This window comes from Strix uralensis, chromosome 9, assembly GCF_047716275.1.
Source record: "Strix uralensis isolate ZFMK-TIS-50842 chromosome 9, bStrUra1, whole genome shotgun sequence".
Classification (NCBI taxonomy): domain Eukaryota; kingdom Metazoa; phylum Chordata; class Aves; order Strigiformes; family Strigidae; genus Strix; species Strix uralensis.
The window spans coordinates 1,857,106-1,872,257 of NC_133980.1; the positions used below are offsets into that span (position 1 = coordinate 1,857,106).

The 15,152-nt window shown below is 48.9% G+C and overlaps 1 protein-coding gene across 3 annotated transcripts in view; it reads left to right on the plus strand.

Moving 5' to 3' along the window:
- The first annotated feature begins 567 nt into the window (after positions 1 to 567).
- Positions 568 to 15,152, plus strand: part of KCNAB1 (potassium voltage-gated channel subfamily A regulatory beta subunit 1) — an 80,914-nt gene continuing 66,329 nt past the window's right edge. The window contains exons 1-2 of one of the 3 annotated variants that reach the window (XM_074878395.1): positions 568 to 594; positions 9,421 to 10,341. In XM_074878395.1, coding sequence (XP_074734496.1) covers positions 10,070 to 10,341 — 272 coding nt within the window. In that variant the 5' untranslated portion in view covers positions 568 to 594; positions 9,421 to 10,069. Of the gene's footprint in view, positions 595 to 9,273; positions 10,342 to 13,380; positions 13,778 to 15,152 lie in introns of those variants that run through there. The other 2 variants (XM_074878394.1, XM_074878396.1) reach the window with 2 other exon arrangements.

Genomic DNA, 15,152 nt, shown 5'->3' on the forward strand with positions numbered 1-15,152 from the left:
CACTGGTCATTTATCTTGCTTAAAGGTTCTTTCTTGCAGTGCACAAGCTACACTCTGTAATCAAAGGGAAACTGCTGCGATTTTGGTATAAATGATTTGGCCTCCAGTGCTGCTGTGATTTCAGTGTAAATGATTTGACTTCGAGCGTGGAGGTTCAGGCTCCGTGGGCAGAGCCTGTGCTTGGGCTGTGCTGGGGGTTTGATCGAGCCCCTGCTTATGATCTGCTCCCTGATCTGTGATGTAAATATAAACCCTTATCCCCCAGAGAGTGTGGTAGCAAGTTGTTCTCACCCAGATGCCCCGGCAGTATTTCGGAGTGGTGGCAGCCCTCTGCTCCCTCTCCTGCTGTGCCTGGGCAGCTGGAGCTGCAGCAGTCGCCCCACGCTTGGGACCCACATACCTCACAGAGACTGCAGGGTTTGCTTTTTTTGGAGGGAATGTCTTCCTGAAGGGAGTCTGCAAAACAAATGTCTCATTTTGCATGTTTTTCCTCCATAGCTCAGGAGTGATGGAGACTGGGCCAAAACCTTCTGTGCATTTTCCAGCCTTCCAGGAGAATGTTAAAGGATTTCACAGAGTGGCAGCGGGTCCAAGGTAAGGGGGGGGGGTGTGCAAGCCTTGACTGAGCATCTTCCCAAAGTGGGATCTGGGGGTGCAGCTGGGGTGGTTTTGAGTGAGGCAAGGGCCATGCAGTTGGGCTCGCTGGGCAGCCCGGGGCTCTGGCTGGCAGGGAGCAGGGATGCTCCTCGGGTCTCTGCCCCCAGAACATCCCCCCAGCTCTGAGTGCAGCCCCACATCCACCCAGAGAGCGTGAGGTGCTTGGGGTCCGCGTTGCAGGAACAAACAAGTTGGTGGGAGCAACCCTGCACAGTGTGAAACCAGCAGGGGAAAGAACAGGTGCAAAAATGAAGCCAGAATGTTTTTCACAAGATGGTAATTTTCTGCTAAAGCTTTTTCAGAAAATTCACAATTTGAAAAGGAATTTGTATTACTGGATTTCTTTCTGTTGCAGATTTGGAGCAAGTTTGTTTACCTTTTCAGCACATTGTTCCTGTAATCCTGCACACTGCAGCATGGAACCCTCTATGTCATGTTGGAGTTTCCCCTGGTTTCATTTCCTTGGTTAAAAATACTTAAATCAGTTTTCTATTGATGTTGATTCAGTTAAGGTACTTTAAATAGCAGAGCACCTATTTCAGGGGCTGCTGCTCTTGCCCTGTGCTGGCTTTATCCAAAGGCATCCTTATTCTATCTCTTTTGCTTCACCTTAGTCCAGTGACAATCTTTCTAATAGAATAAAAAAACTTCTAGCTTAAGACGTTTCTACTGCATTTTACAGTGAACACAGCTCCAAAGCAAGGTTTATAACTCTGAATTTGGGGCTGGCTCAGTGGCTGTGCGGTGCCGGCTGCGCTCGCTGTGGGGCTGCTCTTGCTCTGGCGTATTTCCTCGCCCAATTAGAAGCAGATTGCGAAGAGGCTGTTGTGCAATGATGTAATAGCTCTTTGCAGCTGACTTTAATGAGATTTGGGCCATTAACTCATTTGGCTGACATGTAAATCATAGAATGGTTTGGGTTGGAAGGGACCTTAAAGCTCATCTAGTTCCAACCCCCCTGCCCTGGGCAGGGACACCTTCCTCTAGCCCAGGTTGACCAAAGCCCCGTCCAACCTGGCCTTGAACCCTTCCAGGGAGGTGGAAAAAAAATGTGAAGAAAGCCATGAGTAAAGTGGGATCGTGAAGCTCAGTGTCACAGCTAGACCATTTCCATGTCTCTACCTAAAGATCAGACCAAGTCTCTTGCGACTCTTCCTTCTCAGATTTAATTTCCCGTTGAATTACTTGCATCTTATCACAGAGGAGAACTTGAGGCAAAATGCTGTTGCTGTCCCAAGGATAACTGCTTCTGTGGAAGTGCAGTGCCAGGAGGTGAACTGCATCTCATCAAGGGGAGTGGATTATTTCTGTTTCTTTAATTGCCTGAACATGAGCTGCAGAAAACTGAACCAGTGCCGTAACTTAATTACTTTACAAAATGGAATAGCTTTAACGTTTGAATGAATTGGCTGGCTTTTGCACTATTGATTCCTTCACGGTTTTGCTCGTGCTGGTTGTGAAGATCGCAAAGGCAGTCAAAGGTGACATCCTGAACTCAGAAAGGTCAGGCAAGTGAAAAAGCACCCAGACAAACCCACCCCAAAGTGGGGTGCATAACCGCACGCAGAAATGTCGATTTTGTTCCTGTAAGCATCACAGAGGAACCAGGTGTCCAGTGGGAATTCTGTTAGTGAGGGAATTAATTGTAGTGAGGGGATAAAAACCCCAGCAACAACCCCCTCGGTGCCACAGGGCTCACTGGGACTGTCGTCCCCGCCCCGGCTCTGGGTGTGGGGGCAATCTGCCCGCTCCTTCGGAGAGCTGCAGTGCCGGCAGAGCCGCCGAGGCTCCGCTGGGGAGCCCAGACATGGAGCAGCTGGGATGGGATATTTCTCTTGCCCTAATCCTATCGCTGCTTGTCTCTAGAGAAGCAAATCCCAGCAGCGGTGGGCGACGGGGCTGGAACGGGAGGTCCTTACCAGGGTCCGCACTTCCCACGTCCCCAGCCTCGCTGCCAGCAGCTTCAGAGGAAGGGTTGTAGGTTTTTAGCACGAGGGAGCGGGGAATGATACAAATAATTCCATTTCCAGCGGTTGGTTTAGCTGTGGGGAGGCAGGGCACGATTTTGGTGCTTCCCACATCACCATCGCAAGCCGTGACTATGTGGGGCTCTGCCAGCGCCCTCGCTTCGGGCTTGTTAGCGGCACGTTGTGCCCCGTCACTCCCACTGATTCCTTTTTTATGGATGTAAGTGATTTAAATGTGTGCTCCAGAGCACCCTTAGAGCTGGGATATTTTTCTTGTTGATCATTCCCCAGAGTGGTTTGGGATACAAAGGCCAATATAAAGCTGCTTGCAGGATTTCTTCCTTTTTTAATGTTTATTTTTAGGGTGAAAAAAACATGGAAAAATGTTCTGGGGTAAGTGTAAGCTTCGTGGACAGCCTGAGTTTGGATTGTGTGTTAATTACAGAGAAATGTTAATTAAAGGGAAACAATTTCTGCTCCTTGCAGGGTCTGGTAGCAGGTGACAGAGCTGTTGGGGCTGTGCCTGGTGTGGGATTGGGGACTGTCCCTCACATCCACGTCCCATGGGCTGCCCCGGGCCGAGCCCCTGGCCCTGTGGCTCCCTGGGGGGTTCAGACTCACCCTCTTTGCAGAAAAGGCTGTTTGCCCAACAGATTTCTGCACACACTTTCCTTAATGAAGAAGAAATAATTCAATGCTGCCATGCATAATTTAGTGCTCTCTGACGTGGGCTTGCGGGGACCGTGACCCAGCCACGGTCACCAGAGTCCTGGCACCGTTATTTCCCCAGTGGAAACCTGTGATGCTGCAGGGGAAAGGGAGGCTCAATGTGTTTCTGTGCCATGACCTCCTGGTCCTGCAGCTCTGCCCCAGGTGGTGCTTGGCTCTTCTTCATGGCAGGTTTTACGCCCAGGACTTACGTTCTTGTGCAGCTTTTATCCTTTAAGGTGTACCCAAGTGATTCAGTGCTGCAGTTTGCTCCATGGGTTAATTTTGTTATTGTTTGTGATGTCACTTCTAAGTGCTCAGCTTATCTTTTCATGTCTACTCTGGCTGGGGCTTGCCCAGCTGTCCCAGTTTCTTGACTTGGAGGTGGGATGCTACTCAGGACATTGGGAATGCAGCGGGAATCAGTGGGTTTTTAGAGGGAAAAAAAAATGAGGTTTCCTTGATAATTGCTGCCCCGTGAGGGCTGTGAAGAGATGTCCTGTGGAGCTCCAGACAGTCTCGGCAGCAGAGCTCAGCGGTGGAGCAGGACTGAAGCAAACGCTGTACCTGTGCACGAAGGAGCTCCGCTCTGCGCTAGATCTTGCAGGGGAGCGGGGGGGAATGTCCCTGCTGTGCAGAGCGGGGTGGCTGCCGAGCGGGGACCCAGTGCCACACGCAGCCGGGTTTGAAGGTGGCTGAGTCAGGGTTTGGATTCAGGACGATCTTTTGTGCTTTGCGGAGCCGGCGGTTTATTTTTAGTCGCTTCTGTAGCGCCGATTGCCATGGTAACGCAACGGCATCGCACAGGTTCTCCGATGGGTGTGCGGGTTGTGCTGCTCCGGCAGCACCGCACCAGGAGGAGCAGGCGTGGGGACAGGGCTCCTGGCCACGGTTTTTGGGGGGCAGGTGACAGCTCGATGTCTCACATCTGGTCCATCCCATGGATTAGGCTTACAGGCCGAGCTGGGGCTCGCTGCCACCCCCAGCTAGGGCTCTGCACCTCTGGAAACCAAACAACAATCCTGCAAGCACACAAACCCATCCGGGAAGAATTTTAAATGCATCCTTGGAGCATTAAAGCTGCTCAGCAGGGAATGAACCGCTCAAAACCTCGTTGACTAAAGCGGATCAGCCTTTTTGTCTGAAATTTATGCAGAAAAGTAAAGAACAAAGTGGGTGGTTCTGCACCTTTTCATACTGTTTGAAAGCAGATGCTGAACAATCGGGGGATCGTCAGGCTGCGAAGGCTGGTGCACGTGTCCAAGAGCAGAGCCAGGCACGACCTCCCTCTCCTGCCTGCCCTGGGCAGCTGCTCGCCTCCAGAAAGGTCTGAACACCCAAATTCCCCTTGACCTTGGAAAATCTTCCCTTTCCTAATCATGGATTGTTTGATCACTAGTTGCTCTCGGTGCAATTCAGGGCAAACCCAGAAAAGCTGCTTGTCAGTGATCTCACTGAAAACTCAGCAAGGAGAAAAAAACATGTTCATGAACATACTCAGGAGTTTTTCTTTTTGCTTGGGTGTGATAGGAGTGGTATTTGGCTCCAAGATTACAGCTAAAAATTATTTGAGAAGATAAAAGGCTGAAGAAAGCCCACTTCCACTTCAGTTTTTCACTTTCAGCAGATTAACTCACTTGAAGCTGAATGCGATCCTGTGCTCCGAGCTCCCTTACACCCTTCAAGGAGGCAGCTGGGAGCTTTCCAAGGGGCTGCCTTTGGGATTTATGGAGCGTGCTGGAACATGCAAGTGTTCCACCTCCATTTCATGAAGAAATACAGCACTTTTTACCCTCTGCCACTTTTAATCGCAGTGGGCTTTCAATCAGATGTAATAAATCTGGAAGGAACAGCACACTGGCAATACAGCAGCAAATTGCAAGTGGCTGTAGTTGCCCACGGGCTGGCTGAGACACCGTCCCCGGGTGAGAGGGGGCACAGTGACAGCCAGGGCAGGCTTTTGTGCTCCCTGCCGGGGGAGGGCTGGATATGTGGAAATAAAACACTGATTTCTGGTGTATTGGATGTTGAGATTTCTCTTTAAAAGCTGAAATATATCGATATATCTCACTCTTGGTTATCCAATGCTCCTCGTGGGCAAAAGGCTGGAGGGGGAGTGTGTGCTGCAACGCTGCTGGCTTATAAATGTATTTCACACTACTGTTGGGCGCTCCTGTGCTGATTATTTAGTTGTGGGATTTTTGGGGGGGGGGGGGGCGGTGTTGACCAGCAGAGGAGGATAAGCTGCAGAGCTAGCATAGCTGAGGAACCAGAGTGCTGAGGGGGGAGCCAAGGAATAGTTTTAAAAACTAAATGAAGCCTGCTGCAGATATATAGCAGTTCTTAAACATCATTTTGGACCCGTTCTTTGTTTCCCAGGTCATACTTGCTTGCTGTGAATAGAAGAATGAATGGAGGGAGGGCTGCTCCTCCATCCCACGAGGGCCGACGGGACGCCGGATCCCTTTCCAGCTTATTCCAAGAAAATGAAAACAGCAGGGAACACCCGACCTGCCGCAGTGAATTTTTTGGAGAGCTTGCCTGTATTTGGAAGCACGCTGAAGGGGCCGATTTGGGATCCTTCCCCTCGTGTTGAGGGCTGCTGGTACTGAGCACGGCGTGGGGGCTGCTGCCGTGCGCTCCCAGAAGTGGAGAAACGTGAAGGTGGATCAGGAGGGGAGCTCAGAGGTGCCCCTCGGGCTCCCGTGGCAGGGAGTTGAGGCTCTCCCGGCACCCTCCTGTGCATAAGTCACTACATTTAAATGCTGTCAGAGCAGGGTGAACCACTTAAAACCAATTAAGTACCTTAATGGATCTTTCCCTGATGGGGTTTCAATTACCTTAAGTAGAAGACAGTACGGAGCAGGAGTGCCGTTAGCCTAAAGGCAATCGTTTAGACTCTTGCTAATTGGATCATGCATTTGAAAATTACTGTGCTCCTACGGGATGAAATCTATATGGTTACTTAGATATCACTTACAGATATTTTCCATCTCAATCTGTACCTGTGGAAGATTTGCATTTTTCTGCTTGAAAACTTCTAAATGGGACGTTCCTGCTGCTAATTTATCCTCCTTGAGATGAGCAATATCTGTGTATGCAAATAGATTTCAGACGTGTGTATACATAGCTGAAAAAATTTGGGCAACGCTTATTAAGAGGCTCATATGGAATCTGAAAAGCTAGGATGGATTTTAAGATAACTTTAAAAGAGGGTGAACTTTAAAGGAGTTTTAGTGGATCAGAATTTGCATCCTGTGTTCCTTTAGTTTGGAATCGGGCAAAATAAATTTGTTGTGAAGAAGATCAGGACAGAATTTCCTTGCGTAATGTTGTGAGGCACTTGTTGACCAGCGCACAGATTTAACTGAAGTGCACATCCTGATAGAAAACTGCTTAGGAGATTTTAAAAAAACTTAAAAAAAAACCTTTAAAAATGCACACTGTGTGAGGTGTACTAATTCATCATGGGATCCTAATGATTTTCTGAGCAGAAAACACCTACTGGAGGCTTTAGAAACGCTTCTCTTATTTACATCTGAAAAATAGGAGGTTTGATAATAAAACGGTGTTTGAGCCAGAGGAAAATGTATTAAACCCATTTAATGGGTGGCGATGTGGGGTATTACGGGAATATTCTGGTGACATGAGCAATATTGTTTGTTTTTTTTAATGGCTGTTCTGTACCTCTGCACTGCTTGTTACTGCTGCAACCTCCCTCCGTTCCACACAGCTCGGGATTGTGCGTTTAATACAGATAAGTGCAGGGGCACGTTGCTGGGCAGCGGAGAGATTAACCCACCCGTGTGGGCTGGGGGGCTGTTGGGGCAAGGAGGGGCTCGGCAGGAACCCAGCTGAGCCCCGGGGCCACTGGTCAGGACCTGCCGGGCCGGGGGGGGGGCAGGAGAATGGCACGGAGGGGGTTTCTGTATCATGTGTCCAACTCCAGGGACAGCAGCTGGAATAAGAATCAAATTTTATAAAGTGGTTTAAGAAATTTTTCAAAGCCTGGAGTATTAATAATAAGTTTTAAGTTTTAATAAGTTGCAAGTGCGGAGCTCATAAGCATGTTTTTATACATTTATACAGTGTATAAATAAGTTAGAAGTAATTATAATCAGAACAGCTTATTACTTTAACCAATGATTGTCTAGAAAAAGCAATCTAAAAGGACGGCGGTGCCCCCAAGCCCTAAGCAGGGATCAGTTTGAAGCTTCACTCGCTCGAGCACTGCACCCCGGTCCTGCACCCCTAGCCCCCACAGTGGGTGTGGGGTGAGGCATCCCGCCGGGTGCTGCCTTCTCCCCTCTTTCCCTGCTCCAGAGAGGGGGAGCTCACAGAAAACGGGTTAGTGAGGAATCACCAGCCCTGATCCGGAAAATGACTCATCTTGGCCTGGCAGTGTTCATGAGTGGGCTGTTGGGTGTTAGTACCGAAGCGGGTGAGGGTTTCTGAGCGAGATGCTGCAGAGCCAGGGGCTCGTCCTCCCCCAGGAGAAGCCCCCCTGAGCCAGGCTGGCTGGCCGTGCTCTGGTCACCCTCACCCGGCGAGCTGGCCAGGAAGACGAGTATTTCAATACAGCCGCAGAAATGCTGTATCAATATTTAAAGCCAGCTAGCTAGCTTTGCTTTCAGGAAAGCAATCTTTCTGCATTTTTTATAAGGTGAGCCAGGGTCTCCTTACCTGCCAGAAGATATAATCCTCCAAGAGACAATATCTGATAGCTTACCTACCTAAATGAGACATTACGGGAACATCTCCCCTCACAATAGCCTGCTGTATGACCAACAATGCTCCATTTAGAGAGGAACTAATTGTCAGCATCTGCTTTTAATTTAGTTTACTTTTAAGGTGACTGATACCTTGTAAGGTCTTTGGGAACAACAGGGTGTTTCTGTGGTTAAGGAAATGTTAAACATGGAAGGCTGAGTAAGCACAATGGGCCTTTTATACAACTGTTTAAGAACTTTATTTTGCTTTTGTTAGCCAACTTCCAAGTGAAAGAACTTGCAGAGTCTTATAAGGCTTGAGACTACATATCTGTAAAATAAGTGTGTGTTACTTCAGCTGCTCAGGGTTGATTTAAAGGCTTCTGGAGTTGCTGGAAACCTTTTCCTTTTTGGGAAGTGCTAGAAAGCTTAATGACAAATGAGGTAACATTTTAGGAAAGGCACAGAACTAGAATTTGGTAACAAGTCAAATTTGGATAATTTTTCTAGAGTTTTGCAAAATTTCCAAAGAACATTTTAGTGCCATCTCTGCTAAATAGGTCAGATAACACTAGTTTCTGTGGAAGGTACATTTTACAGGGCTTCTTTCCAAAGGGAATGGAACTGCTTTCTTAAAAAGCACCTAAAAAAGGCTGAACTGGCAGAGGCTGCCTGGGTGGCCAGAGGGACCCTGGTCCCAAAGGGGCGACGGGAGCTGGGCTGGTCCCAACTGGCTGAGAGGGACCCAGCAGCAGCCTGGGAGTGCCTGGATGGGAGAGGGGAAGGTGGTGGATCCAAACCCCCCTGGAAAGGGGGAGGTGGTAATAAGGCCACAGCTTTGGAGCTTTGAGCTGGACCTTGGGAAAAGGTTTTCCAGCTTCCCAGAGGGCTGGGGAGTCTCCAGCCTTGGAGGTCCGTGAGACTTGGGTGAGAAAACTCATCTAGGGCTGGTGACAGACCCGCTGTGAGAGTGAGATGGGGCCAAAGACCTCCAGAACTCCCTTTTCCCTGATCCCATGAAGCTCTTTGTCCAGCCCTGATCCCTCTGCAACTGCTTGCAGGTTGCCTTTCCTGGTGAGACGGACGTGTCCTCTGTGCAGGGCACAGGGGGGTGGTTACTCTTCTTTTTGATGCAATGGTTTTAAAATCCTGCTTTCCTCTTTGCCTGCCTCTCTCTCCAAACAAGGACATGTTTGTGCTTCTAAAGTGGCTGCTGTGATTAGTGCTGTAATCTCCGTATCAGCTTTTACATTTCAAACCAGAGAGGGAAATTAATTCAGTTCCTGGATCCGTTCCTTTCATACATTTTTCCCCAAAACACCATTTGCTCAGCAAACAAATGAACGGGGAAAAGCCATAACTTTGTTCTCTTCTTAAAGGTGATCAAATCCCCCAATTTTTACAAATTCCTCGGAGAATGGAAGTTCTGCTGGATGGGGAGACCTGAAGAGCTGGAGCACTGCATGTGGGAGGAGGAGGAGGGTGAGGAGGAGGGATGGACTGGCCGGCTCAGCTCTAACACAGCTGGGTTGGTGAAGACACCGATGCTCCAGGGCCGCATCCGTCAGGAATCGCACTGCAATTTGCTGGGCTGAGCCCATGTGGCTGTGGGTTTGCCATCAAGGGGAGCACACGCGTGACTTACGCTGGCTGGAGCCCTCCAATGTTTACACCTTTAGTGAGCTGGACCCTTTTTTCCACTACTATCCATCTAAATACCTTGTTTTGTACAAGTCCAGTTTAGGTGCGCAGCTTCGCAGGTGTTTATATGTTGTTTTTTAAGAACTGTCCTCCTTATTTGTTGCAAACCGAAGCCTGCTGGCAAGCGGAAGCTGCTACAGATGTTTCCATGAGAAGGTTGCAGCTCTTCTTTCTGGTTAAGCTCCGCAGACACATATCTAATTACAGCTTTGTGGCCGGGATAGGGTTATAGAGGGAGGGAAGCGCGTGCTGAAAATCAGTTTAAATGATTTGAGGGCAGCGACTTAGTGCTGGGGGTGCTGCCTTCGCACCGAGACCGGACGCAAAATGCTGGCGGCACGCACGGGGACCGTGGGGAGTAAAAATGCCGAGGAAACGCTGAAGCTGAGGAAGCAGTCGGTGCTTTCCCTGGGGACCAGGGAGAGAACCCTGAAGAGCTCCTCGGAAAGCGGGAAGGAGGGCCGGGCGCGGGCCGGCCAGCCGCAGCAGCGTGCCCGACGGCTGGCTCTGCTGCGGGAGCTGGAGATGAACTGGTACCTGCGGGTCTGCGAGCTCTCCCACGAGTACACCATCGCCTACACCACCGGCATGCCCCACAGGTACGTACCCCACTCTCACAGTAGCAATCTGTACTCCAGGAAATGCTGGCGGTGGTGGTGATAATAGAGAGCTTTTAGGCTTTACAAGTCTGACTTTTCTGATGATTCGTTTTTGGTTTTTTTTTTCCTGCACCACAATGGATGTACATTAGAGCTGAAAATTCTACAAACTTGTTTCTTAGTTTCCGTAACTTCTTCGGTATAAACTACCTGTGGTTATCCAGCCTTATTTCTCATGAGTTGTTTTGTCCAAATGGCTGTAGTTTTGTTTGAATTCAGTTGAAAAGTTGCTGCTGTTGTGCAGGGGCTGTGTGCGTGACAGGAGAAAAGGGCAGGAAAGCCTTTGCTGGGTGCTGCTGGCCCCGGGTGCCCCTTCCCTCCCTGGACCCAGGCAGTGGTGAACAAGCCACTTGTGAGGGGAAACCTGCAGCTGCTGAATTTCTAATTCCAGTGATCTTAAGTGTTGCAGCCTCCAGAATCTGATCTTACTCCTTAAAAAAAAAAAAGTAAAGGGATCTCAGTATTAGTGGAAATTAGACGTGCGACTCTCTAATCTCCTGCACCCACTAAGACCCTTAATGAAATAGAAACCTAAATACGAATTGCCTGGCATTGCTGTCTCTGTCCCGCTGTCCCCAAACAGCAGCAGCGTGGGGACAGGGCTGCCACGGTTGCTCAGGGTGGTTTCGGGGGCTGGTGGAGGGAGGACATGGGTTTTGTTCGCCTCAAGGGACAGGGCTGCTTGCTGAAGGGGGCTTCAGCATTCTGCCCAGCTCTACACAAATGCATCAGTAACAGAGGGGATTTCAGCTGGGAAGTTGGGCGAAATCTTCCCTAATCCTAGACAGAAGGGGGATGCCTGAAGTGCCTGGCAATAACTGAGATCTTACAGGCATGCAGGGATTAGAAATTAATAAAAATGTCATTAGAATAAAAATTAGAAACAGGATAACTGAAAGAAAAACAAGATAAAACTATGAGAGGAGGAGCAAGTAGTTATTAAGTACAGAAATGTCTAATGAGCCCAGTGAAGGAAATATGAGGGGGTCTGTAGACTAAGACTGAGCAATTTCTTGGGCACAGTGCTCATGGGCCACAGCAGCCCCTGCTCAGGCACCCATGGTCTCAAACAATGCTATAAGAGCGAAATGCTGGGGAATAACTTCTGAGAAAACTAAGTTTCTAATGGTGCTGCTGCATACAAGCCCCTAAAACTCCAAACCAGTGAAACTCTTACGTCTAAAAAATTCAGAAGAGCTCGTGGAGATATTTATTTGCCATTAGTTCACCTTGCGTTAGAGATGAGGAGAGAGCTGGATCTGACAGGAGGTAAAACAGAAGGGGGATTTATTTTAGGAGACATGAAGAGTGAACGTAAGAAGTCAGGAGTCCCAGCTGTAGACCGTGCTCAGCTAAAGCGTGTTGCTGCAGACTTGTCCGTGGCATCTGCCGCAGAGATCACAGCTACAGCCTTCGGTGTGACGCTGCTGCGAGGAAAAAACATGGTTCCTACGAGGCAGGCATGGCTGCAGCCACTGGCACATTTCCCTCCATGTTGCAGAGAGCAGAGTTTGAAGGCATCGCCTGCACCCCACTGTTGGTGCTGCGGTTTGGTCACCACTGTGAGAACAGGGTCCCCGTCTTCAGGCAGCTCTATGTTGGGGACCACGGGGCTGAGGGGGCCGGGGCGGGGGAGGACAGGACCCCTTCCACTGCCCCAGCCTGGGACGTCGGGGACATGAAGGTCCATTAGTGCTGTCATGGCCTCAGTACAACAGTTACAGAGAAAGAATAACTGGGTAATCCAAATGTCCATGCCAAACGCCCCTCGGTGACATTGAATTATAATCTTTTAAAATATGTTCTAGGTTTGGGATCAGTCTTTGTTTATCTGCTTTGAAAGATTTAAGGATTAGTTGGGTTCATGATACATCCATCACTTGATTATTTAACTTATTTTTCCAATGTATTTGAGATTGAAATGACAGTCAGAAAATGGCTTGAGTTTTTAGAATAGAAGAGCCTCAGAAATCTACCTCCATGGTGTGTGTCATACATTGTCATGATTTCTTTGCTGTGGGCTGGTGCTGGATGCTGGAAGGTTGTTGTGGTCCTCCTGGATGTTAGCTTGACTGGAGGGTGCTGGATGCCCTCGGGTGCTGACTTTGGTGACGCAGTGAAACCTGTGCTGTTTCTCCCATCACCCCTCAGGGATGAAGATCCTGAGAACCAGAAACTTTTTGCTTGCTATTTAGTGGTGAAATAACTGTTTGTTGGTTTGGTACGTTTATTTTTAGGCATAGTGCTCAGACACATACCTGTGTCCTTGCCTGCTGCCCCGTGCCAAGAAGCAGCCAGTCCTGTGGAGCAGGAGGTTTTGTAGTGGCTGGTGGCATCTCAGGGGCTTTGCCCATCCACGCACGGGCTCCTGCAGGAGCACACAGCCTCCTGAAAGCTGGTGCTTATTCCCTGTCCCGGCTCCGATGCCCGTAGCTCATTCCTTTCTCAAGTATTTCCCTTGTCTGTTTGGTTTTATGTTATTTTTTAATTCTTGGTGTTTGCCTGCTCCATAGCCTGTGTTTTCTTATTAATTGCCAAAGCCCCAGGAGGCTGCAGGTACTGGGCAAGTTCACAGACCAGGTAACCTGAGCTGTGAGACTTCACAAAGAACTATGAGAAAACAAAATGTTTTAATGACTTGCATAAGAGATGCTTACAGTATTCATCTGCCCAACCCTAGGCCTGAAATAAACCCTGTGAGAATATTTGTTTTACATTTATTGGCCTTGGATTGCATCCCAAACAAATATTTCTCATTATCTAAATATAAGACCTGGGAAACAGGGTCGGTTCTCTATTCCCACTGGCAGTCCTTACCCCTTGGAGTACTTGACCATTATAGGTTTCAGCAGATGAACAAGATTGCTGATCTTGGCCAGAACCCATCCTGGGCATCAATTAAAATGAGCCAGTTACGATAATATAAAGAATGGCTGGGAGCAAAATACTGCTCCACAGTCCTGTGGTCCTCATGGGCAACACAACCCAGCTTAAACCGTCTTATACTGGTGGGCGTGTGATGGCACTGGGCTCTGCTCTCGACAGACTGTTGGGTGGAAGCTCCTGAAGACCCCACACTCCGTCATCTGCTGGGCATCGAGGGGGGTCTCTTTGCAGCTCCGCCGTGGACCATGCATTTGTACAAGCCCTCCTGCGCAGATATCCCACCCCACAAGCCCAGCCTGCAGAAGCCGAGCGAAGGGCTCCTCCTGAAAGGCAAAAAGCAAAGCGCAGCCCCCAGAGCCCGCCCGCCGGCCGAGGGCTGGCCGGGGAAGCCCAGCCGAGCCGCCGAGCTGAAGCAGCTGGAGAAGTTCCTGCACCTCCATGGGCTGTCGCTGCAAGAGACCGTCCGAGCCAAGACGGGGATGAAGTACAGGTACCACTGCGCGTCGCTTGCTGGGGTACTCGGTGGCTGGCTGTTTGGTGGCAAACAGCTAAAACTATGGGAAACTTGACTGAGCGACCTGTGCACACCTTCAGGCAGGCTTACAAAATCTGAACGCCTTCTCTGGTTTAGTAGATTTTCTTCTCTAACTTTCTGAGCAGGGTAAGAATCAGCACAACTTTGAGCAATGGTAACTGCGTGTGACCTAGTCTCTTAAAACTTTGATTTTTCGCTTAAATTTTTAGCTTTTTAAGCTAAACTAAGTTTAGCTTAGTTGTTTGTTTCCATCTACTGAACTGCCTCTTTCAAATTTGGGTAGAAGTATTTACTCTTTCTGGTGTTTTAATGAAAACTCATTTATTTATATGCATTAAAGGAATAATTGCTGGACAGCGAAATGAAAACGTGGAGGACAGAGGTGTTCTGACTGTGGCTGGTGCTTTGATGCAATGTCTGTCCTCACTCTGCCCTAAAACTGGAGCAAACGGACTGAAAGTCTGAGAACCAGCATCTGGCTGGGTTCAGGCTGGAAAATAGATGTTTTGTGCGTTAGAAAGAGTGTGCAAAGGAGAGGGACCTCCTCCATGCAGGGAGCTGGGACAGCCTGGGGACAGAGGGTGTAGGCTGTGGGACCACGGGTGAGGAAGACATACGTGTGCTCAGTCTGTCAGTTGTCATTTTGTTTTGTTTCAAAAGAGGTCCATTTTAAAAGGATGACAACCCATATGGCAAGTAGATACATTCTCTGTGCTTCTAATAAAAGAAAATTTTCTTCAAAACATTTGCTTTCCCTAGAGATTGACTTTTGCCCATGGCCAGTCTGAGCTTAAAATTGAAATAAGACAACACGTTTACTATTTTTATGGAAACAGCACAGTTGTGTCACAGCTTTAGCTGCTGGCTGGGGAAATTTGTCGTTGTTTGGAGACACTGTCCAGGGGGGAGTGAGAGTGTGAAAGAAGTGTTTTGGAGCCAGCAGCAGGAGAAACAGCGAAGGGCTTTGTACCTCTGCTCTGCTGGCGCCGAGGGAATCCTTGGGGCAAGTTGGGGTTACACAGCCTTGAAAGCTGATGTAAATAAGTAGAGAACTGAGCCCTCAGTGTTCAACTGATGAAAAGGGAAAATGTCCAAAGGCAGTGGAACGGCATCCTGGGGATGCTGTGCTCCGAGCGGAGCTCTGATAGAAGTAATACCTGGTGTCCCTCTGTGTTAGCAGGAGCGACGCGGTCCCTGAGTGAGATATTCTAACTGGGCTTTTTGGATCTGGAAGCTTGCCTCCCTTCTAAGGAGAAATTCTTTTGCTCCACTTCTGCTGAGTCAAAAACACGTTGGCCAAAACTCAACAGCAATGTTCATCTCTACTTGC